Source organism: Mustela lutreola, chromosome 8 (assembly GCF_030435805.1).
Source record: "Mustela lutreola isolate mMusLut2 chromosome 8, mMusLut2.pri, whole genome shotgun sequence".
Classification (NCBI taxonomy): Eukaryota; Metazoa; Chordata; class Mammalia; order Carnivora; family Mustelidae; genus Mustela; species Mustela lutreola.
The window spans coordinates 63,380,357-63,402,376 of record NC_081297.1 but is presented as its reverse complement, the minus strand read 5'-3'; the positions used below and the strand labels follow the sequence as shown (position 1 = coordinate 63,402,376).

Genomic DNA, 22,020 nt, shown 5'->3' with positions numbered 1-22,020 from the left:
TTGCACTGTTGCTAAGAGGAGCCCTAATAATTTTTTAAAATTTCTTAGAACAATGCCTGGCACACAGCAGTGCTTGATTAATGGTATTTTGCTATATGTATTTTTGTTACTAATACAACCGTGCCTGCATCATATAGTCCTTGGGAGGATTGAATGCCATAATGCAGGTGAAGCTCTCAACTTGACCTTACAGATAGTAAGCACTTACTGTTAGCTAGCATTGTTAGCTAGTAGATGACAAAGTTGATAGAATGAGTTTTATCCTACTCCAGAGTCTTTTGTTTTTTTATCCCAGTTGGAGAAACGGGACCTGCAAATTAAATCTGATTTGGAGCACCTCCAGGAGACCAATACACGTCAATCAGCCAGTTAGACACTGTATTCACAGAGTCCCCACCTTGTTGTGCTGTGGTTGGCACTACTAGGGCCACCTGACATATAAAGAACCACCCGTGCCCTAAAAAAACTTTGAATCTGGTTAAATAAATAAAACAAATGGGACAAAAAGAAAACGGAGAACACTGAATTGCTAACCACTATTTGTTTCCAAAATCAGAGGTTTAGTAGATGGAAAGACAGTGCAGTTAGGAAGGGCTGTCTGGGATGAAGGCAGGATTGCCATTACTGTAGGCAATCCTAGGATGGGGAAAGATCTGGCCTTGTGGCCTTGTGGCCTTGTGTTTTGGGTTTTGGTTTTTTTTTTAACTGCAACTTAGAAATTTTCAGACCCCCATAGCTTATTTAACACCATGGTAAAAAATGACTCGTGGGTGGTCGGTTATGTTCTCGGTAGCCTCAGTAGATTCCTGGCACTCGTTCATAAATACAAGTTTGCCCGAGCATTGGGCAACCTTCTCGGGCCCGTTTTAAAGATCTTTTATGAAAGTATTGATCCAGCTACCATTGTCAACATGTTTCTCTGCCAAACTTTGATGTTATTTCCAGGGACTTAGACAAAGCCCCCTTGGGACCTGTGTTAACTAACAGAAAATTCTAGGTCCAAATGAGACCGCACCCAAACTCAGTCCTGTGTTCACAACCAACCTGAGCCTGGCCTCTGTGACCCCTGCCTAGACTCCCACCCCCTGCCCCTACAGGCACAGTCTAATGACTGACTCTGTTTGCCAGGCAACCTTCAAAGGCTGGATGGACATCATGTATGCAGCTGTAGATTCCCGAAAGGTAAGGATACACCTGGCAAAACCACAACCTTGAGAGAAGGCTAGAAAGCAAGCAGCATGGCAGCGAAAGAACGGGTTAGGACACGTATTGCTGGTTTGATTGATTATAGGTCAGTTTCCTCCTCTCAGTCATCATGTTTTTACACCAGCTCGGGATGATCAGGCTGTTGGTTTTGACCTGGCCCCAGAGGAGCCATCTCTTCTTCGGCTGACCCAAGAGTGGCTCCTAGCTGCCCTATGTCCCCTCCCCCTGGCCTCGTCATTTGCATAGTCTCCACCAAAGTCTCCACTCTCTATTTGCATAGTCGCGGCAGGGCGGGGCCTGGATGACCCGAAAGTAGCGCTCCCTCTGCCCAGCTTGTGCAACAGCTCCAGTGGGCGGTTATGGCTGGTGGTAAGGGCATGTCAGATCGCCCACCTCATCCCACCCCCACCCTCACCTCCCAGGAGCTGATTCTCTTCTTTCCTCTCCGATCCTTTTTGACAGCCTGATGAGCAGCCTAAGTATGAGGACAACATCTACATGTACATCTACTTTGTCATCTTCATCATCTTCGGCTCCTTCTTCACCCTGAACCTGTTCATTGGTGTCATCATTGATAACTTCAATCAACAAAAGAAAAAGATAGGTTTCCTCCCCTCACTGCCAGCGGCCAGAGCTCAACGCAGATGAGAGACACTTCTGTCCCTATCTCTAGAAAGAAAATCCCTTTCTTTCTCTAAAATCCTTATTATCACCTCCCTGTGGCCATGGCCCCACTATACATTAGTGCCATCAACTCTTTCGGGGGCGTGGGGGGGGGGGGCTGGATTGCACAGAGTGTGCTTTACCACGTTTCCTAGGCCAAACTAACAATGTCCTAATACCTAATGTACTAGCAATTCTTGAGGTCTTTGCTGGGTGTGGCTTCCCTCCAGGGGGCGGCAAATCAGAGAGGGCCTAGTGATAGGGGTGAAAAGGACAGCAGCAGCTGAATAACTGTAGCAAGAAGTAGAAAGTTTCATGACTGATGGGAATCCCTGGGCACCACTAGCAAACTGGGATTTGAGAGACCATCCTTGGAAAGTTCACTTCCTGCCTTGTTCCAGGTGGTTAACAATTTTTCCTAAACAAACTGAAGCACTCACTCTCGTCATCCATTGTAGAAGTCATATCTGTGTCAAGGACCTCCCCGTGTTGTTTTCTTATACCAGGATTTCTGAATTTTTAATGTTGGAAATAAATGGGCCTATAACCAGGACCTGAAAATCCTTTCGTTCTAAAATGTTCTTCTTTAGACTTCTGTTATGGAAAGCAGGTCCCCCAAAAATGTGTGAACCAGGAAGATTCAACTATCTTCAGCATCACAGCTCTCAAGTGTGCCCTTCCCTGAGGGTCCACAGTGAGGCAGTCCATTTCCTTCATGCCTAGCCGCTGGTGGACCTCAGGAATTTCAAGCTGAGGATGAAGGCTGGTGTTTCTTTGAATTAGAATAGTTGTCCTAGGTCTTACCTCATTATGGGCCAACTATTAGCTTAACTGACCTCTGGAAAGGTCAGAGGGTCAGGCCCCCCTCAGCTCTTAAGGTTGAATCTTAGGTCCAAACCACAGTGCGTGAGAGCCTATTGTAATTGCTTGTTCTCTTCTTTCTTCCTTTACTTTGGAGGTCAGGACATCTTCATGACAGAAGAACAGAAGAAGTACTATAATGCCATGAAAAAGCTGGGCTCAAAGAAACCGCAGAAACCCATTCCCCGCCCCCTGGTGAGTGCAGGCTGAAGGCAGAGTGAGACCCCAAATGGCAAATACACTGGTAGGATTATTGCCAAGTAAAGAAAGGGGTAAATGACGGGCTGCCTGTGTCCTCTGATCTTCTCCCAGCCACCCCATTCAGAGGATCTGGGGAAGACAGCAGCACAGGGACTACGGTAGGGGATGGCTTTTATATTTGTGCTTGACCTTTCCTCTGAGACTTCCGTGGGCTGCAGCAGAGAATCAGCCTGTTATAATCACATAGGCTCTGGCAATGGAAAAAAGATGTTTTAAAAGACTGCTAAAAATTGACAAAGGAAAGTGAAAATGAAAGCTGGTCTCTTTCTCCCACTGCAAGATAGGATGTGACCACTATCTTCTCAGCTCTCTGCCCAGCAAGTAAGTCTTTGCAAGACAAGATAGTACCCTGACTATTTGTGGGAGAAGAAGAGGGTGAAACTAGGAGTGTAATGTCCTGATTTTCAGTCTTGAACTGAACCTTTTGTCAAACAGATTTGGGTACTAGGATCTTGCTTTGCCCATTGGTTGGTACCTGCCCTCTAACGTCAGAGGACATGCTCTGCTTCTGAAGCCACGTACCCAGCAGAGTGGGACACCACCCCCAGGCTCGAAGTTCCATCTTCTGTAACTTTCATTTAAAGTACCTTTTTATTTAAAAACAGCACAACTCTTCAAAGCTCACCTGGCAGTCTAATTTGTAGAAATAAAAGTAGAGCTACTTTGAACCAAGGGTGGGAGTCCCTAAGCATTTTCCCTACTTAGTGCCACCCTCTGGGCCTGGCATACTGGCGCCCCCCCCCCCCCCCCGCCCCGCAACTTCTGAGAGGAAGGAAGCCCTCAGGCCCCACCGAACAGTTGGGAAACCAGTAAGTGAAAGTGATCCTCAAAGTAAGCACCAGCTTGAGTTCCTAGGTTTAAAAAAAAAAAAAAAAATTCAGAGATCTTAAGAAAGAGAATGTTTTTGGTATTTCTTTGATGTTAGAGCTTCCATTTTGTGATGGAAATGAGACTGAGAATGGAGAATGTTAACATTTCTGAAGCTCTCTTCAGTCCTTTGCATTCAGGAACCTACATGTATTTTCTGTATTTTCTTCTGCTCTAAAATATAAAAATGTCCTATGGCAGGAGACATTAATAAAGAGTGATCAGCACTCATTCAGCAAATAGTTAGATGTCTCCTACTAAGTTCCAGGCACTAGGCCCAAAGTGACGGACACAATTCAGACACTGTTGTCAAGGTTGTTTTTAATACAGGGAAGATTTAGGTAATAAACAATCAAACCACCACTATACAACCTGTAGTGTTGTGAGAAAAAACAACCGGCGGGCCTGACAGAGAACAGGGAGCTTGGGATAGGGGATCCACTTCCGTAAAGTAGTCCGAGAAAGCCCCACTAGGAAGAGTCTATTTGGGTAGATGAGAAGGAGCCAGGAATGCTGGCTGTAAGAGCAGAAAGCATCCATGTAGCCAGGTGGTGACTGGCTAGAGGAAGGGGCATGAGGTGAGCCAGATTAGACTGTGCGAGGCATCTCTAAATCAGGCTAGCAATATGAACTTTGTTGCAAACCCAATGAGAAACTGTTGAAAAGGGGCGCCTGGGTGGCTCAGTGGGTTAAGCCGCTGCCTTCCGCTCAGGTCATGATCTCAGGGTCCTGAGATCGAGTCCCGCATCAGGCTCTCTGCTCAGCAGGAGCCTGCTTCCCTTCCTCTCTCTCTGCCTGCCTCTCTGCCTACTGTGATCTCTCTGTCAAATAAATAAATAAAATCTTAAAAAAAAAAAAACAAAACTGTTGAAAGGTTTTAAGTAGAAGCAAGATAGGATCCATTTATGTCTTTAAATAATCACACTTGCTTCTCTGGAGACTGGAGGCAGGCGAGAGAGGTGGCAGGACACCAGCTGGGAGACTCTCCCAGAAGTCCAGATAGAAGATGGTGGTGCTTGGGCTAGTGTGGGGCCAACAGAAGCGGGATGAAGTGGATGAATTCAGAAAAATCTGTCGGACCTGCAGTGTATGCAGTGGGGGGGGGGGGGGGGGACGAGGGAGAGGAAAGTGACAAGGGTGACCCTTAAGGGTCTGGTTTGGAGACTGGGTGGGTGATAGAGATGGGAGATGAGTGGGTTGGGTGAGAGGCAGGAGGACAATTTGTCAGGTTGGAGATGCTTGTGAGTCAACAAGGAAGAGATGCTTGCTGAGAAAGCAACATAGCAATTCAGAGGAAAGAACTTAAGAAACTGAAGGACACAGACACCATGTACACAGTAGGAATAGGTGAGCTCTTCTGGGGAGACAGTGTAGAGAGAAAAGAGACAAGATCAGGGCAGACATGGCCAGCAAATGAGGCTGAACAGGGGCAGTTGGCAAGGCGGGAAGTCCTCCAGAAGCGTGTGATGGCATAGACACAAAACAGAATAGGGGCAGCGTTAGAAAGCCTTGGGAAGAGAATACTGGGTGTTATCGGGGTCTGCCCCTGCTCCTGACACCCTGCCAGAGCAGCGGCAAAGAGCTGGCCAGGGGTGCAGAAAAGACAGGTGAGGGCAGCTTCCATGGTCCATTGAGGGAGGCTCTCATGAATGTTCTCATGTCTTTCCTCCCCCTCCCACCCCTAGAACAAAATCCAAGGCATCATCTTTGACTTTGTCACTCAACAAGCCTTTGATATCGTTATCATGATGCTCATCTGCCTTAACATGGTGACCATGATGGTGGAGACAGATACGCAGAGCAAGCAGATGGAAAACATTCTCTACTGGATTAACCTGGTCTTTGTCATCTTCTTCACCTGTGAGTGTGTGCTCAAAATGTTTGCCTTGAGGCACTACTACTTCACCATTGGCTGGAACATCTTTGACTTCGTGGTAGTCATCCTCTCCATTGTGGGTAAGTGGGACCAGCAGGGGAAGACGCAGGGTGCCTGCCTGGCCTCGAGCACGGGACTCCTGGGTGAGCGGCCGGTTCCATGGGTGTCAAGTGCAGGCCCGGGCCTCTCATGGCAGAGGCCCAGGTGCATCTCTAAGTCATCTCATGGACCCGCCTAGTAGGTCACGTGGTCAGTGGGTTTCTAGTGAGTGTTCATAGTTGTCTTGGATTAGAAATTCCCTGGTTAAAGGGGGAAAATGATAGAGATTTGGCTCTTGCTTTTGAGGTGTTTAAAGTTAACAGGGAAAGTTAAAAGAACCCTGGCTGAAGTTGCAATGTAATGTGGAAAAAGGAATGGTAAGAGATTGTTGGTTTGGATACTAATGAAAGTAGTCTGAGAACATTCTGGTGGGGACAGCAGGGCTCGTTTTACTGTGCACCGGCATGGCTCTTCACTGGCATGATCTCATTTGATGCTTATGACAGCCCAGGAAGCAGGCTGTTTTTTAATCTTCTGTGTGTCCAAGGTCACCCAGCTGGGAGGTGGCAGAGGCGGAACTTGGGTTGGATCTTAACAGCAACTGTAACATTTTGCTTCAACCTAGAGGCATGGGAGGGTTGATACTCTGGCAGGCAGACAAAATGCTGACCTATTGATTGGCCTCCCAAAACTTATTTCCTGGACTTCCTAAAAGGCAGTCCAGGTAGGTTTAACTGACGTAGGCTGGCAGAGGAAGAGTGCCTGAGGCCCGAGGGAACCAGCCCCAGAGCTGGTGGCCAGGCTGGCTGAGCAAGGTGGTGACCAGGGGCGACTGAAAGCAGCTGGCCTTCCCCTTGGCCTGTGCTAGTTTCTGGTTTTCTTGTTCTTTCTGCTGGAGTAGCACATCAAAAAGTGTGCTGATACATGGAGCACTATTCTCATACATCTCCCCCCAAGAAAAGAACTCCACGATTAAATTACTCTGGGCAGCTCTACACATGGAATCTCCCTTTGGAGACTCCCAGAGCACAGTGGCCTATAGAAGGGTCTTGGAAATCCTACAGTAAAGAATGGTTGAATATACCATCCTACCTTTATTTTGATCACAGCACCCTTTTTTCAAATAATACTAATGGTATCTCATGTTTTAATGAAACATACTATGTGCTGGTCACATGTTCTAAGTGCTTTGCTCGTTATAATTCCTATAGTCCTCACAACAACCTTCTAAGTACAAGAAACTGAGGCACAGAGCAGTGACCAAGACATGAGGCTGGTGAGTGAGTGAGTGAGGGTTCAAGTCCAGCCCTGGCCTCAAATCCACACTCCTGAGCTCCCACAAAACACACTTTGGACAATGTTGCCTGTCCACTGTTCTTCAATGTTTCCTGCCCACCCGTCTTTGAGTAGGAAAACCCACAAACCAAACCATGTCCCCTATTCTCAGATGGTACTGAAAAACAAAGGGAAGAATAATTTTACTTTTGGTGATTAGGGTTTTTATTAAATAGCATTCATTTGTTCAGAAACAAAAGTATAGAAGTCATCCTTTTAAATTAAGGGAAGTTAGGGTAACTAGCCCTGGGACCTCCTAGAGGACCCCTTAAATGGTGTTCCTGCTCCCCGGAGTGCTGTCTCCTCATCTTTCTCCCCTTTTCTCTGGAGACAAGCACCTGTTAATCGGACAGAACCTTACTCTAGCACCTTCTCCCTGAAGCCTTACTTGCCTACCAGAATGCAGTAGTCCAGATACGACCTGACTTCTTACAGTCACTGGTTATGACTGACTTGAGATGCAAAAAGAAGAGAGCTGAGAATTCATCTTGGGTGCTGGCTGAGGTAGACATTTTCTTGAGAGCTCAATTACTCCATGGAATTCTAACTCTAGAAGATGCTCCAAGAGGCTGTCCGGCCTCCTCTCTGAACTTACTGCATCTTGTCCCTTGTTGAAGTTAAGATTTTTGTCCTGTGTTGAAAAAGAATCACGCATAAAGAGTTTGACTAATCACAAAGGCACCTTTATGAAGGAATGCATGGGGGAGTGTAAGTCCAAAGTGGCGTCCGTTACTCTGATATGTCTCCAGTTAGACACCTGTTTGAGACTTAGAGGAGGAGGGAAACAAACAAACAGAAAACAGGAGATGTTTATCCTAGCTTCAAAAGCTCAGTGGGGCGCCTGGGTGGCTCAGTCAGCTAAGCGTCTAACTCTTGATCTCGACTCAGGTCACCATCTCTGGTTTGTGGGATGGAGCCCCGAGTCAAGCCCTGCAGCAGGCTCCATGCTCAGTGGGGAGTCTGCTTGAGAGTCTCTCTCTTTCTAAACTAAATAAATCTTTTTAAGAAAAGAAAAGGTGGGGAGGAACTCAAATAAGGGGTTTGCCCCGTATTCTGCAGTTCATTATCCCAGTATTTGTGAACCCTTAGGGTTGAAAGATATTTCCTTATTCAGAGTAAATCCTTCCTGTCCGTAGAAGCTCGTGTTGTCTCATCGGGGCTCAGCAGCAGGAGCAGGCGCTGAAGGAAGAGGGCACGTCATTGCCTTCCCTTCAGTTGCAACCTTGGCATACCCTCTCCCTTCCGTGGCCCTTCACTGGGCTCGCATGATTGCTCCGCAGTGTTCAAGGCAAGTGGTCTGGCTGAGGTGGACCCCCAGATAAGTGTAAACAGACAAAGGCCCTCTGGGTTTACATAGTTACCCTCCCCTTTTATATCCTACTTACTATGCCTTGACGTTTTTCTCTGCTGATGCTGTTTCTGATTTATGGCTTTAAACACAAAATCTAGAAGCTCTGAGTGAAAAGCCATTCCTGAGAGATCCCCTCTAGTTTTCTTGGCTACTTTGGCAGGGTAGGGACACAGGACAATAAGAAACAAAAAACGTCTTTTCAGAGCCGGGAAGAAGATACTTTGAAAATTCGCGGCATAGCAGAATAACCGAGACATCACAGCCTAGGGGCATGAGGTCCTGGGTGGTGTGCGGATGTGGAAATCTGTTAGCATTTCGGAGGGGAATCAGTAACACCTCAGAAAATCACACATGCACAAAACTGAGAAAAAAACTAATTGTTCCTGAGTAGGAAAACAGATAAATGAGGACATGTTCATGAGATGGAATACGGTTCAACCATAAAAATGAATAATCCAGAATTAGTGTAATACCAGAGATCAATCTCACAAGCATAATGCAAAGTCCTGAAATTAAGTTAGAGATCGAAATACCTTGCCTTCTAAAAAGTTCTAAAAAGATACAGTACAATTCTTTCAACATAGTAGGATGCTAGGATGCTATCGATCTAGCTATGATAGCGTGGATTCTTCTGTAGTGAAATTGCGAAGAAACTGGCATGATACTCCACCATCTGCAGGACCGTGGTTGAAGAGAGGAAGCAAATTTGGTAAAATTACTTGCTTCTATTCAATCTGGATGTGAAGTGCATAGATGTCTATGTTATTGTTTCCTCTGCTTTTGCATACATTTGAAACAGGTGATTTTCTTTTTTCATCATGAGAGTCCCAATTGAATGGTAAGGCGCTCATTCTGTGAAGCCCTTTGGACACAAGGGCTCCAGGGCCAGGTGACCTAAGAGAAAGGGGTCTCCAGTCTCAGTAACATTTCTTCTTCTGTCCTCTTCTTAGGAATGTTCCTGGCTGATATAATTGAGAAATACTTTGTTTCCCCAACCCTATTCCGAGTCATCCGATTGGCCCGTATCGGGCGCATCTTGCGTCTGATCAAAGGTGCCAAAGGGATTCGGACCCTGCTCTTTGCCTTAATGATGTCCTTGCCTGCTCTGTTCAACATTGGCCTTCTGCTCTTCCTGGTCATGTTCATCTTCTCCATCTTTGGGATGTCCAATTTCGCGTATGTAAAGCACGAGGCTGGCATCGATGACATGTTCAACTTTGAGACCTTTGGCAATAGCATGATCTGCCTGTTTCAGATCACAACCTCGGCTGGCTGGGACGGCCTGCTGCTGCCCATTCTGAACCGCCCCCCTGACTGCAGTCTGGATAAGGAACACCCAGGGAGTGGCTTCAAGGGTGACTGCGGGAACCCCTCCGTGGGCATCTTCTTCTTCGTAAGCTACATCATCATCTCCTTCCTGATCGTTGTGAACATGTACATTGCCATCATCTTGGAGAACTTCAGTGTAGCCACAGAGGAAAGTGCCGACCCTCTGAGTGAGGATGACTTTGAGACCTTCTACGAGATCTGGGAGAAGTTTGACCCCGATGCCACCCAGTTCATCGAGTACTGTAAGCTGGCAGACTTTGCAGATGCCTTGGAGCACCCTCTCCGAGTGCCCAAGCCCAACACCATCGAGCTCATTGCCATGGACCTGCCCATGGTCAGCGGGGACCGCATCCACTGCTTGGACATCCTTTTTGCCTTCACCAAGCGGGTCCTGGGAGATAGCGGGGAGTTGGACATCCTCCGGCAGCAGATGGAGGAGCGGTTCGTGGCGTCCAATCCTTCCAAAGTGTCTTACGAGCCCATCACGACCACACTGAGACGCAAGCAGGAGGAGGTGTCGGCCGTGGTCCTGCAGCGCGCCTACCGGGGACATTTAGCAAGGCGGGGTTTCATTTGCAAAAAGACCACTTCCAATAAGCTGGAGAATGGAGGCACACACCGGGAGAAAAAGGAGAGCACCCCATCCACAGCCTCCCTCCCGTCCTACGACAGCGTAACTAAACCTGAGAAGGAAAAACAGCAACGGGCAGAGGAAGGAAGAAGGGAAAGGGCCAGAAGACAAAAAGAGGTCAGAGAATCCAAGTGTTAGAGGAAAGCAAAAATTAAATATTGTACAGATGTAAAACTTGCAAGTGAAAGATTGTTTACAAACTTCCTGAATCTTTTCAATGCAGAACAGCTGTGGAGACACTTGAACTGAAGATCTATACCAAACGTAGTCTGCTTACCATGTAACACAGTTGCATCTTGAGCAGTGACCTGCCAAGGGCCAAGGACCCTGCTCCCCGGACTCACAGATTTTCTAACGCTTGGGCAGGTGGTTACTGCATGTTCCACATCAGTCAATGCAACTTAGGACAAAACCAACAGGATACAAAAACCAGAGGAGAGGCTGCCGGGACCAGCAGATTTCCGTTGCAGCCAAAGGGATTTTATTTTTTCATTTTGGTGATTCTCAGAAGCAGAAAGCATCACTTTAAAAGTTTGTTTGTTCATGCAAACTGTATTTGCATTCTTACATTAGTTAAGCTAAGCAGCAAAAAGAAAACACACACACAGACACACAGACACACACACGCACACTCACATCTAGCCCGTGGCATTCAACTGTCAGTTTCTTTGACATAAACCGCATCTTCTCCACATGGGCTTCACGTGGTTTGGAGATGGGTGGGGGAAACAATCAGGTTTCTTCAGGCTGAGGAGGACTTGCTCAGGCCAATTCCAAACATTGTGCTCGTTCAATGCGTAGAAATGATTTGCATGATGGCATGCCGTGATCAGAAGTCATGCATGAGAACCATACACCACAGGACACTACTAATCCTGTCCCCTGCACTGGGTCAGCCTTCAGACGGGACCCAGCCCTGCACCGTTCACTGTATTTGGAGGAAAAAAAAAATGGTAAGAGTTCCATACCCGCTGCAAATCCTTATGAATTCTTAGAAGTCTTTCATACACCTTCTGGGTAGGGAAACATAAGCGACCAATTGACCACAACCACCAAAAAAAAAAACCCAGTCCAACAAGCAGACGGATCCGTTGTGTGTGTATGTTTAACAGACGTCTCTAACATACAGCCATTGTTGCACATTTCGAAAGATGAACTATTTAAATGCTGCTCTGTGTCCCTCCATGGGGAAACTTTGATCTCGAATGGCTTGTATTAATAATGTCACTGTAAAACCAAATCCTAGGGCTAAAAACAAAAAAATCCAAAAAAAAAAGTTCATTTGTATTGCAATATTTATGATGATTGTTTAGCCTTCATACTGGAGAACTGACACTTACTTGGGGCAGAGATAAAATTGCTACTCAAAGTGGCACCTTATCTCTAGGGGGCAATTTGGGGAACTGAAAAACTTTCATGGGGGTTGGGGTGCTCACTTCATTCAGTGTCCTGTCCTTCTGCACTGTGGCTTTCTCCGGGCTCGGGCTCGGGTCCCGCTGGAGAGGCATGCAGATCTTCCCGACGGGCCTCCCCGCTCTACAGAGGGCTTGTCGCGAGCTCACACACTGCATGGTTCCTCTTGCCTCCATCTCATTTTTGCACCAAGCGGGGCTTTCCTTACCTACAGAGCTGGGTGAGGGCAGCAGCCCTGGGGGCTGTGGCGGTGGTTTCTTCCGTGCATTATAGAATAGTCACTGGTGGGACCTGAGGGAGAGATGGAGCCGCCTCTGAACCAAGCCCACTTGGTTTCTTTATTGCACTGATTCTCATGAGACAGCGATTTAATGTGAATTCTTCAGACGTCCCAGCTTTCCCCCAACCCTCTCACGCCGGCCCCTGCACAGTTCCCTCTCCACAGTTGTGCCATCTGCTTAGCGACCTGCCCATTGTCCTTGGAGGGTGGCTTTGCGGGGAACACCGTGTCTTCCGTTCCATCTCCCGCTTTAGGGAAGACAGTTTTTAGTCCAGGGGTCTCTCCTCTGATGACTAGCACTCACAGCCACGAGGCTGCACTTGAATGTCAGGAAGTCCTCACAGAGAACGAAGAGACTTGAGCGAGCGAACCAAATCAAAACCAATTCTTCCCGAACCATAAAACCGAGGGGGACTGAAAGCACCCTGTAATCAGACACGCCCATCTGCCTTGCTGTAGAAGCACTCTGGTGTGATTGTACCAACCACTTGACTAGTTTTGCATAGAACAAACCACAGCAAGCCAAAGCAGAGCTTTCTCTCTTGTCGGACCGTTAGAAACTCTGCCTGACTCTCGTCAGCCTGCTTCTGCGGCCTCCTCCGTAGGACTTCTGTACTATCCCCCGACACCAGGCTGGAAAAGCATTTCTCTCAGTGACCCTGCTAACTGCTAGGACGAATGTATGGTAACATGTACAGGCTACATCGTAAACAGCACAAAACAGAAGCTGACATGTGTGGCTCTTCTTTTTAAGAGAATTATAAATACTGTAATATATCATTTTATTTTATTGGCATGCCTTTTTGTAAATACAAATTATTAACTTATCAAATAGGAAATGGCTTCTGGCTTATGCCATTGTCATGTTTATTTTTATTTTTTATACTTTTCTTTCTTCTTAGATCTTAGATGCTGTCAGCCAATGTACATCCCCAAACCAGACAGACAGACAAAAAATTTTTTATTGCTAATGGTCTTTTCCAAAACAACAAAAAATATATATATTTTTGTTCCAATGTGCAATAAATTCTAACCACTTCTATGCAAGATTTGGCTAAACTTCATAATTGTTCTTAGGTCTTGGGATGGGCAACAGAGCTATAAGATCCCGCTCGGTACCCCCCAAGCGCTCATGCTAGTGATGTCATTAAGCTACTAGAGCATATTAATGAGATTTTTTCTAAGATCTGACCTTTTCCCTCCCCCCAGACCCTCAGCAGCTATCTCCTCAGTAACACACAAATGGGCCTTGGTATCTGACCCCCATCAGCCAGCTTCGTAGGGAAGAAGCCCCCCCCCCACTCTATCTGATGTTTCAACTTTTTTTTTTTAACTTTTCCTACCTTCTTTTCCCTCACCCACCGCCCCTCCACCCACTCGCTCGCTTACTCTCTCACTCACCCGCCCTGCTCCACACTTCTTTGGTAGTAAATGACACCATCACCAGCAGTTTACACCCGCAGTTAACAGGCACTGAACTGAGTCGGTGACGTTTCCGTGCGCCTTCACTGAGTGGGTAAGTGGCAACGCTTTGCCAAATATTAACGAAGCCAATCAAAAAGCAGCCGCAGCCACAGTATCACTGCACATATATATATATAGATATATAAATATAATATAAATATTTATTTTTTGTAGCCAGGTCCTTGGTGCAGTATTTATACTCCACAATCCACCTTTAAAAAAAGGACAAAAAGCAAAAAGACATGTGCGATGCTGTTAACTTAAAATGCAGAGCCAAAGCCACTGAGCAGCAGCTGACACCGTTGCTGGTTTGTGTGTGAAAAACACTTTCCCCTCTTCTTCCCTTAACCTCCTTGTTGCTGTAGGCTGAGGAGACTCCATAGTTTAAAGCAAAGGGTGAGAGCAGCGAAAACGTCCCGAGTCAACATGACCTACTCCCACTTCTCTAAATGAACCACTTTTGGCGTCAGAAGTTGACTGGGGAGAAATAAGCAGTCGCTCCCAGTCACAGCCCCCAGAATGACAGTGCCCAAAGTTCTTTTCTTTTCCGCCGCAACCAATGTAAACTTGTAAAAGACCACTAGTGAAGATTAGTGTATTAGTGAATGCATGGAGGCCAACACTGCTCTAAATGAGACATGATTTAAAAAAAAAAAAAAAAAAAAAAAAAGTACATCACTACTATAAGCCAAAAGGAAACAAAATAAAAATGACCCTTTTTGCTGTACAAGGGAAGCCTGTCTTGGTGTCCGTTTGTTGCTTGACTATCCCAATTCTTGAGTCCTGGGAGGGGTCTGGGAATCGGGACCTTAGCACATTTTGGGGAAAGGAGGGGAACAGAAGGGAGAAAAGTTCTGGCTGAGAAGTAAAGATTGGAGAGAAGAGCAAGGTCCCACCCACCCCCTCCCGCCTTTGCAGATTCTCCCCACCCAGCACTTACCCATTGCATGTAGCGTTCTTCCCCCTCCCGGGCCAGTGCTTCCGGGCCCACGAAACCCCTTCTTCACCAGTCCACCTGGCAGAGCCCCCAGAGATGACGTCAGCCAACCCAGCTGTACTGGCCTCACTTCTGCCTTTTTCACCAGTATGTTAAAAAAACAAACAACAACAACAACAAAACCCTATCCTAATGCCCCAAAGCTTGGGCAAGCATGATGCCCAGTAGTCTCCACTCTGCTAGCTAATGCTGGGCCCTGCCCTTCATCACCCCAACACATACACCAGCAGACTACGGCTGGTCTCGTTCACATTTGTGCAGGGAAGAGGAGTACTGCTCCCCTCCCTCACCCTGCCCTGCTTTGGGGACATCCCACTCTAGGCCATGTCTCCCCGTCCAGGAACACTCTCAGGAGGATCTTGAAGTGCCCACTCTAGTCCGCTCCAGTAGCTCCACTCTGGAGAGAGATGGCTGGTAGGTCAGTCCCCATCCTCCTCCCCTCGGCCCCAGCCTCCAGGCCTGCTGTGGAGGTGAGATTGCCATGGGTTATGACTTTGTGACTTGAGTCCTGGGCATCTTCTGTAATGATGCCCCTTTCTTTTCTCAGATGTTGCCCAAAGTTTTGCAAAAAGCTTCGTTCATTTTCAGGTACCCCCACCCCCTAAAGAATCGGCTGCAACTAGCCAGCCAGGGGGACATCAGGAGAGAAGAGGAAGTCTGGGTTGGGAGGGGCCCAAGGTGTGCACAGAAGTCTGCACTGTGGCTCAGCTCTGTGCTTTCTTGGAGTTCCTTTCCAAGATTACCAAGATTTCCTCCATGAAAATGCTCCTGAGGCACCCCCTGCCCCTGCCCCCCACTGCTGTTTGCTGTACATAGAGGCTAAGTGGGGTGGGGTGGGCGGGTGTGCACGTGTGGTGTGTGTGTGTGAAGAATGTATATAGGTAAAGGGGAGCGTGGCCCAGTGGTTCCAGAAAAGGGACAGAACTCCTGTGTTCCATCCCCAGCTCAACCACTGGCTCGCTGTGTGGCCTTGGGCAAGTCACTTAACCTCTCTGTGCCTCAGTTTCCTCATCTGTAAAATGGGGATAATAATACTGACCTACCTCACAGGGGTGTTGTGAGGCTTTAACTAAATGTTTTGTAAAGTGTTTTGAGATACAGAGGCAAAGGCACTAGGGAAGGGCAAAGTATTATTTGGACTTAAGAAAGATGAAATGGTACCATAAATGCTGCTATTCTGAGAGCCATTTTAAACTGCACTGCTCCAACCACCCCCGCTTCTCATCACCAGGACAGCAGGTCGAGAAAATGTCTTTCCTTTCACTTGCTTCTGGGGTTTGTGATTATTCTAGACAATTTTGTTCCCTTGCTGTATCTCCTCCTTCCCTCGCCCCCTCGACTTGTTCCCTGTTCCGTTTACGCGGAAATGGCAGAAATGCTTGAGAAATGAGAATGCATAAGTGGATTGGAAGTTTATAGTCTGAAATTTCAATTTTACTTTGTACTGTACATCTTTTTACTTTAGAATTTGCAATAAAGGGTTACGTCAATCTTGTTTTCAACTCTCCTCTTGGACTGGCCTGTCATTCTGCCATTGTTCTCACACCAAAGACCCTCGGCTGGGGGTAGACGGGGGGAGTCAGGCTCTCCCACCCAGCAAGACCCCACAGCTATCCTCTTTGCCTTCCCCTGAGACAGGGGACAGAGTCTGAGGGCTCACCCATCCTCAGCTCCTCATATGGGCTGGCAGAGCCCCAGCTACTCAGGAGGGTGGGAAACGTTTGGGGCTCCAGGTATGGTAGGTCTTACTGTCTCCTCCATTTAGGAGGTCTTGTCTGAGTAGGGAGAGCAGCTTGGAGGCGGTAGCCCCTAAAAGTGGGGACACATGCAACTCCAGCCGGGCATCCCAGTAAGCAGAAACTCCACATCTTGTCCGGCTCCCTTAGGTCACAGGTCATACCCTTTGGAGTTCAACTTTAGCCTCAGGCCGCTCTGGATTCAAAACCCTGATATGCCACTAACTAGCTGTGGCCCGTTTTCTTTACGTGTCACAGGGAGCACACCTGCTCTTCTTGGGTTCTGAAGTGTGTCAAATCATGTAGGTAACTGCTTCGCACGGGGCCTGGCGGACTGTCAGCTCTCACTAAGTGGTAGCTGTCGGTGCAAGAATCCCCGTGAGAGAAGAAGGCAGTAGAGCTGGCAAGCGGGACGGCCCGCCTCCCACACCGGGGGTGGGGGGGGGGGGGGGGGACACGGGCACCGAGACCCTCCTCTCCCCGGGCAGCCCCGCTGACGATGCGGCTATTTCCAACAAACCAACGCTTGCTCCCTCCTTTGCGGATTTGGTAATGTTTATAACAGGGCGAAGGCGGCTCTCTGCCAGGGCAGCGCTCCCGTCTCATAGCCAGGGACACTGAGGCGAGGGGGGACCCGGCCGGCGCGCGGCCCAGGCCCTCTTCGGCGGTGGCTGGAGCCGCTCGGCAGACAGGAGCGGCCTCGATTCCGCCGCGCCAAGCGCCTGGGCGGGCCTGCGCCGGGGAGGACGGGGGCTCGACTGCGGGCCGGGGCCGGGGCCGTCGCCGTCGCCGCCCGTGAGCCACAGCGTGAGCAAGATGAGCAGCGCCCCGGTGCCCAGCGCCCCCACGAAGCCGGTGAGGAGGCCGAGCGCCAGCGGCCCGACCCAGCCGGCGGGGCTGCGCTCATAGGGCGCCTGCGGCAGACGCTCCACGATCAGCTGCAGCCCGTCCCAGTCGGGCTCGGGGAACGAGGCGCGGCGGGGGCGCGGGGCTGGGGGCGCAGCGGCGGGGCGGGGGCCGGGGCGGGGGCCGGGGCCGGGGCGGGGGCCGGGGCCGGGGCCGGGGCCAGGGCCGAGACCGGGGACGGCGGGCAGCCGCACGTAGCGCTGGCCGAACTTGCGCAGCTGCAGCGTCGCCTGCTGGTGGAGATTCTTGCCCAGCTCCCGGGCCACGTCCGGGCGGCCGCTGCGCCGCAGAGCCCGGGCCACGCGGTCCCAAGACAGGGTGGTGGCCTTGGCCGCCAGCCAGGCCGCCAGCCCCTCCCGGCAGCCGTCCGACACCTCCGCGGGCTCGGCCGCCGCCCGCCGCTGCCGCCAGAGCCGGCCGCGCGGCGCGGACGTGGACGCCGGCGTCTCAGGGCGGGCCAGCCGGTCCTCAGAGAGACGGGCCAGTTCGCCCTCGACGTCCGGCTCCGGCGCCTTCAGGAGCGACTGGAAATGGTCGCACTCCTCCGGGGTCAGCAGCTCGGCCAGACGGACGGCCTCGTGGGGGCCCATGGCGTCCAGGGCTCCCGCCGGGGCCAGCGCCCAGCCCCAGAGCACCAGCGCCAGGGCCCGGGCCTGAGCCCGCGCCGCCATCGCCATCACCGTCGCAGGCTGTGACCGCGCAGCACCCACTATGGTGGGAGGAGCTCCGAACGCCCACGGGTGGGGGAGGGGTGCCTCGTACCCGCGGCAGGGGCGGAGGAGGACGGGGCTTGGGGAGAGGGCGGCTTCCGCAGGCTGGGACTGGGGGCGAGGGGGGCGACCCACACATGGGATCTCCCAGCACCCGGAAACTGGGAACTGAAGGGAATTAGGAGTGAGAGTTTCCTAACACCCAGTGGTGGGGCACACGCAGTCCCCCAGGAGGCTGGGATCTTGAGCCCTTGCGTTAGAACGCCTGCCCTAGGCCTGTGGCCTGGCAAGCCCACTAATGCCTCAAGTTACCGGTCTCCCCCATCTCTACTAATCCATTCACCGCCCCTCAGCCTCCAGCTCACCATCATCCGATACCCAATCCCAAATTCTCTGGATATCTACTAAATACCAAATATTTCTAGAATCATCAATTCCCATCCTCCCACCGTGCCTCCAAACCTTCACCTTCTCTTGTCTGGATTAGGGAGACTCCTCAAGTCCCCACTCCCTAACCTTGTTTCCTTCCCTCAGCAAGATCCCTTCTGGCTCTCTGGTGGATCTTGGCCTTGGTCACTCCTCAGCTGACAAGTCCCTGCTGGGAAGCCCTACTAGACTACAATACACACCCTTCCCGCCTCACCATGAGGTATCCCTTTTATCTACTCCTACATTACAGTGCAGCTCTGCCTTTTTGCTGTCTCCTCCATTTGACTGTCAGGTCCATCTGCTTGCTGTCCCTGTAGCAACTAGTGCAAAGTAGATGTTCAGTAAAGATTTGTTGGATCCATGTGTGCATTCTTAACTTGCAAATCAGTCCCTGTCCACAGGCTACTGACCTCCTTTCCTCCCAACACACACATGACTTTCAGAGTCTCAGCTCCTCACTGAGGGGGTGGGGGGTGTCCTCAGGGTGCCATGATGAAGTCCCAGTGACTCCTCCAGCTCACTTCCTCCCACCCTCACTTTATGCTCCTGTAACAAATCACCCATGGTGCTTTCCAACCTCTGGAGCTCTGTTTGGCTGCTCCCCATGCCCCACACCCCCTGGCTTCCTGCCAGGAAGTTTTTCTTTTCTTTTCTTGTTAAGATTTTCTTTATTTATTTGACAGAGAGAGATCACAAGTAGGCAGAGAGGCAGGCAGAGAGAGAGGGGGAAGCAGGCTCCCTGCTGAGCAGAGATCCTGATGTGGGGCTCAATCCCAGGACCCTGAGATCATAACCCACTGAACCACCCAGGCGCCCCCCGGGAAGTTTTTCTGATACACCACCCTCTCTGCCACTAGGAGGCAGGGGCTCTTCTGGGCATCCTTGTGATAGCCTGTTTGGGTTTTCTGTTACAAAACAGCCTGTGCATACTCCATTGGGACATTTCTCTGGAAATTGATTAATTGAAGGACTTATCTAGTATTTTAGTGACTTCCATGTACCAAATCCTATATTGGACGTGAGAATATAAAATTTTTATAGGGCCCCTCCCCAAGCTGCTTCATCCACTTATTTTCGAATGATCCATTTTTGAGCTCTTCTCCCCCGAACAGTGGCTGTGCTTAACCATTGCCAAATCTTCAGTGCTACACAGAGTCTGCAAAGAATAGATGCAGAATAAACCAACTAGAGTGTGAGGGAGGTCTAGACCTCCAAGGGCCAAGAGGGCTGTCGGTGCTGAGTCCCAGGCAATGCCTGGGGGCCCCCATGTGCAGGCACACAATTCTTTCTGCCACAGGGGAACCGTCTGCTTTGCAGGCTCTCCCCGCTTGGGCTTTCTTTGCCTCCTGAAAGCCCAGGGCATGCCTCAGCCCTAAGCCCGCCAGCACATGCGCTGCTCTCCAAGCACGCCGGTCCTGGGTAATTTTGCTTAGAGCATTCAAAGACCTCAGGAGGTTGTGGATCCACACCTCTCACAGCTATCTCCATACAGCTTTCTTTCTTTTCTTTTCTAAACAGAGATCACAAGCAGGCAGAGCAGCAGGCAGAGAGAGAAGGGGAAGCAGGCTCCCTGCTGAGCAGAGAGCCTGATGCGGGGCTTGATCCCTGGACCCCGAGATCAGGACACGAGCTGAAGGCAGAGGCTTAACCCACTGAGCCACCCAGGAGCCCCTACATACAGCTTTTTCAACAAGCTCTTCCTTCTTAGTTCTCAGACTCTTGGTTTATGATGCACTGGCAATGATAGTTTGGGAATAGGCAGATGGTGATGGACAAAATATCCCACGCACCCCTGAAGACTCCATGCTCTGTGCTTTGCCCTCCTCCCTCCCTCCAGGACTCTAAGTCTAATCTTAGCTCTAGCCAGCAAGGGCTGCTGTCCACACTCTGAGTGCACCGTCCTCTTCAGGCCCCCTTTTCTCCAAGCATTCATTTCCTCATCCATTCACTCATTCAACAAACATGTGAGCCCTTCTTTCCCCTGGTACTCGGGGACTCTAGAGATAGAAGTCTGAGCCTCTGGGAGCTTGTAGGAGGGCCTCCCCTACTCTGGTGCTTCTCACCTGGTAGCTTCTGTGCCCAATCCCTGGTAGGTCCTGGCTGAGCCAGAATGAGTACCAGGGGTCCTGCAGTGCTGTTCTGCCAAAGGACTAGAAACACCAACAGGGCCACACCCATGGCACAGCTGGACGCCCAGGCATTTCCCCAGAGGGCTCCCCACATCCTGCTGCCCCCAAGAAATCCTCTGGAAACCACATGTCATCGCTTTAATACTGTGTAATACTTTCTTTTAAAATACAGTCTCTTCTGAGGTAGACAGACCACAACTGCAGAGCATCGTCAGACAGGAGATAAATACGTCCATGTACAACACGCAGCAAAATGAGGTAGAAATGGTTACAGCTGGGGGAGAGGACCCCAACCCCAGTGTGGGTAGAGGATAAGGAGGGCCAGCTTGCCAAGTCCGCCCGCCCTCCCCCAATGCCTGCCCCTGGATTCTTTGGTATGCCCCCTCAACATTGCCAGAGCTGGACCTGCCCTTACCCCCCTCCCCCCCCCCGACCCACCCCAGTGCCCATGAGGTAGGTGCTAGTAGACTGGGGGCCGTCTCCTTGTGCAAAGTTCCCCAAGGCCAGTAGAGGAGGCAGTGGGGGCCCTGGGTCTCAGGGAGCTCCTCCCTTGGCCCCCAGCTGCCTGCCTCTTGAAGGGAAGGCTGGGATCCCAACCCCACTTCCCCATGCCCTCCACCACCCCCCATAAACGTACACACACCTGAGAGAACTTCCTCATGCCCTGCTCCCTCCAAATGGCCTTTCACAGCAGTGTAGAGGCACCAAAGCCCTGCAGCCAACCAGCTCGGAGGAGAGGAGGCCCCAAAAGACAAAGGATGAAAAGGAGGGAAAAACAGAGCAGCTTTCCTGTTAGCACTCCTAGCGCAGAACAGGCCCTCAGCATCTTGGCACCTGAAATGTCCCCCATGGACACCCTTCCAGCTGGGAGTGGGAAATGGTACAGAGACTGTAGGAGCCATAAGGGAATGTGGGAGGGGGCGCTGGGGGAGAGAGAGAAGAGGTAAGGTGAGGGCTTGCATCCTACTTTGGAGCAAAGGTCAGAGCTGTGAAATGGGCTCCCTGAGGGGGAGGAAGACAAACCAAAGCCCTGTCAAGGGAAAGTTGCTGGGAAGGAGAGGAGTATTATTCTCACAAGGAAGGGTCCCCAAGCCTGGCTTCCAGTGGAAATTTTGGGTGGGACTGAAAATAAATCCCCCACTTCAGGGAAAAACAGTCTACCCATCTCCTTCATACTCTCACAGCCCCTGAAGCTCCCAACCTAGGACCCTAGGATAATGGGAGAGGCACCTTCTTCTAATCGGTGCTCACTCCTCCTTGGAGCCTCCCAACACACGGGGAAGCAGAGCCTGTAGTCAGTTTTGTGCCCCACCAGACTTGTGGCCACACCGTCTTCTCTCCCAAGGGAATCCTCCTAACATAAGTTATAGACGACCTCTCCCTGTGAAAGGCCAGGTGAGAGAAGCTCTCTGGGAACTTCCTGCCTAGGTTACCCTCCCACCTGGGCCCTCTCTTTCCTGGGGCAGGAAAGGGGGCAAGGGGCATCCCTCTGGATAACACTAAACAGCTAACACTAAGCTGGGGGATGAGGCTCAGC

At 50.2% G+C, this 22,020-nt stretch overlaps 2 protein-coding genes across 2 annotated transcripts in view; one reads left to right on the top strand and one right to left on the bottom strand.

Moving 5' to 3' along the window:
- SCN8A (sodium voltage-gated channel alpha subunit 8) overlaps window positions 1–16,080 on the top strand; it is a 179,091-nt gene extending 163,011 nt beyond the window's left edge. Inside the window, exons 23-27 of the mRNA XM_059185302.1 lie at window positions 1,129–1,182; window positions 1,669–1,806; window positions 2,821–2,925; window positions 5,544–5,814; window positions 9,410–16,080. Of these exons, the coding sequence (XP_059041285.1) occupies window positions 1,129–1,182; window positions 1,669–1,806; window positions 2,821–2,925; window positions 5,544–5,814; window positions 9,410–10,557 (1,716 nt within the window). The 3' untranslated portion in view covers window positions 10,558–16,080. The remainder of the gene's footprint in view (window positions 1–1,128; window positions 1,183–1,668; window positions 1,807–2,820; window positions 2,926–5,543; window positions 5,815–9,409) is intronic.
- Window positions 16,081–16,823: 743 nt separating this feature from the next.
- TMDD1 (transmembrane and death domain 1) lies at window positions 16,824–18,094 on the bottom strand. Its single transcript, XM_059183581.1, has one exon. The coding sequence runs from the start codon at window positions 17,890–17,892 to the stop codon at window positions 16,912–16,914; it is 981 nt and encodes a 326-aa protein (XP_059039564.1). The 5' UTR covers window positions 17,893–18,094; the 3' UTR covers window positions 16,824–16,911.
- Between the last annotated feature and the right edge of the window lie 3,926 nt (window positions 18,095–22,020).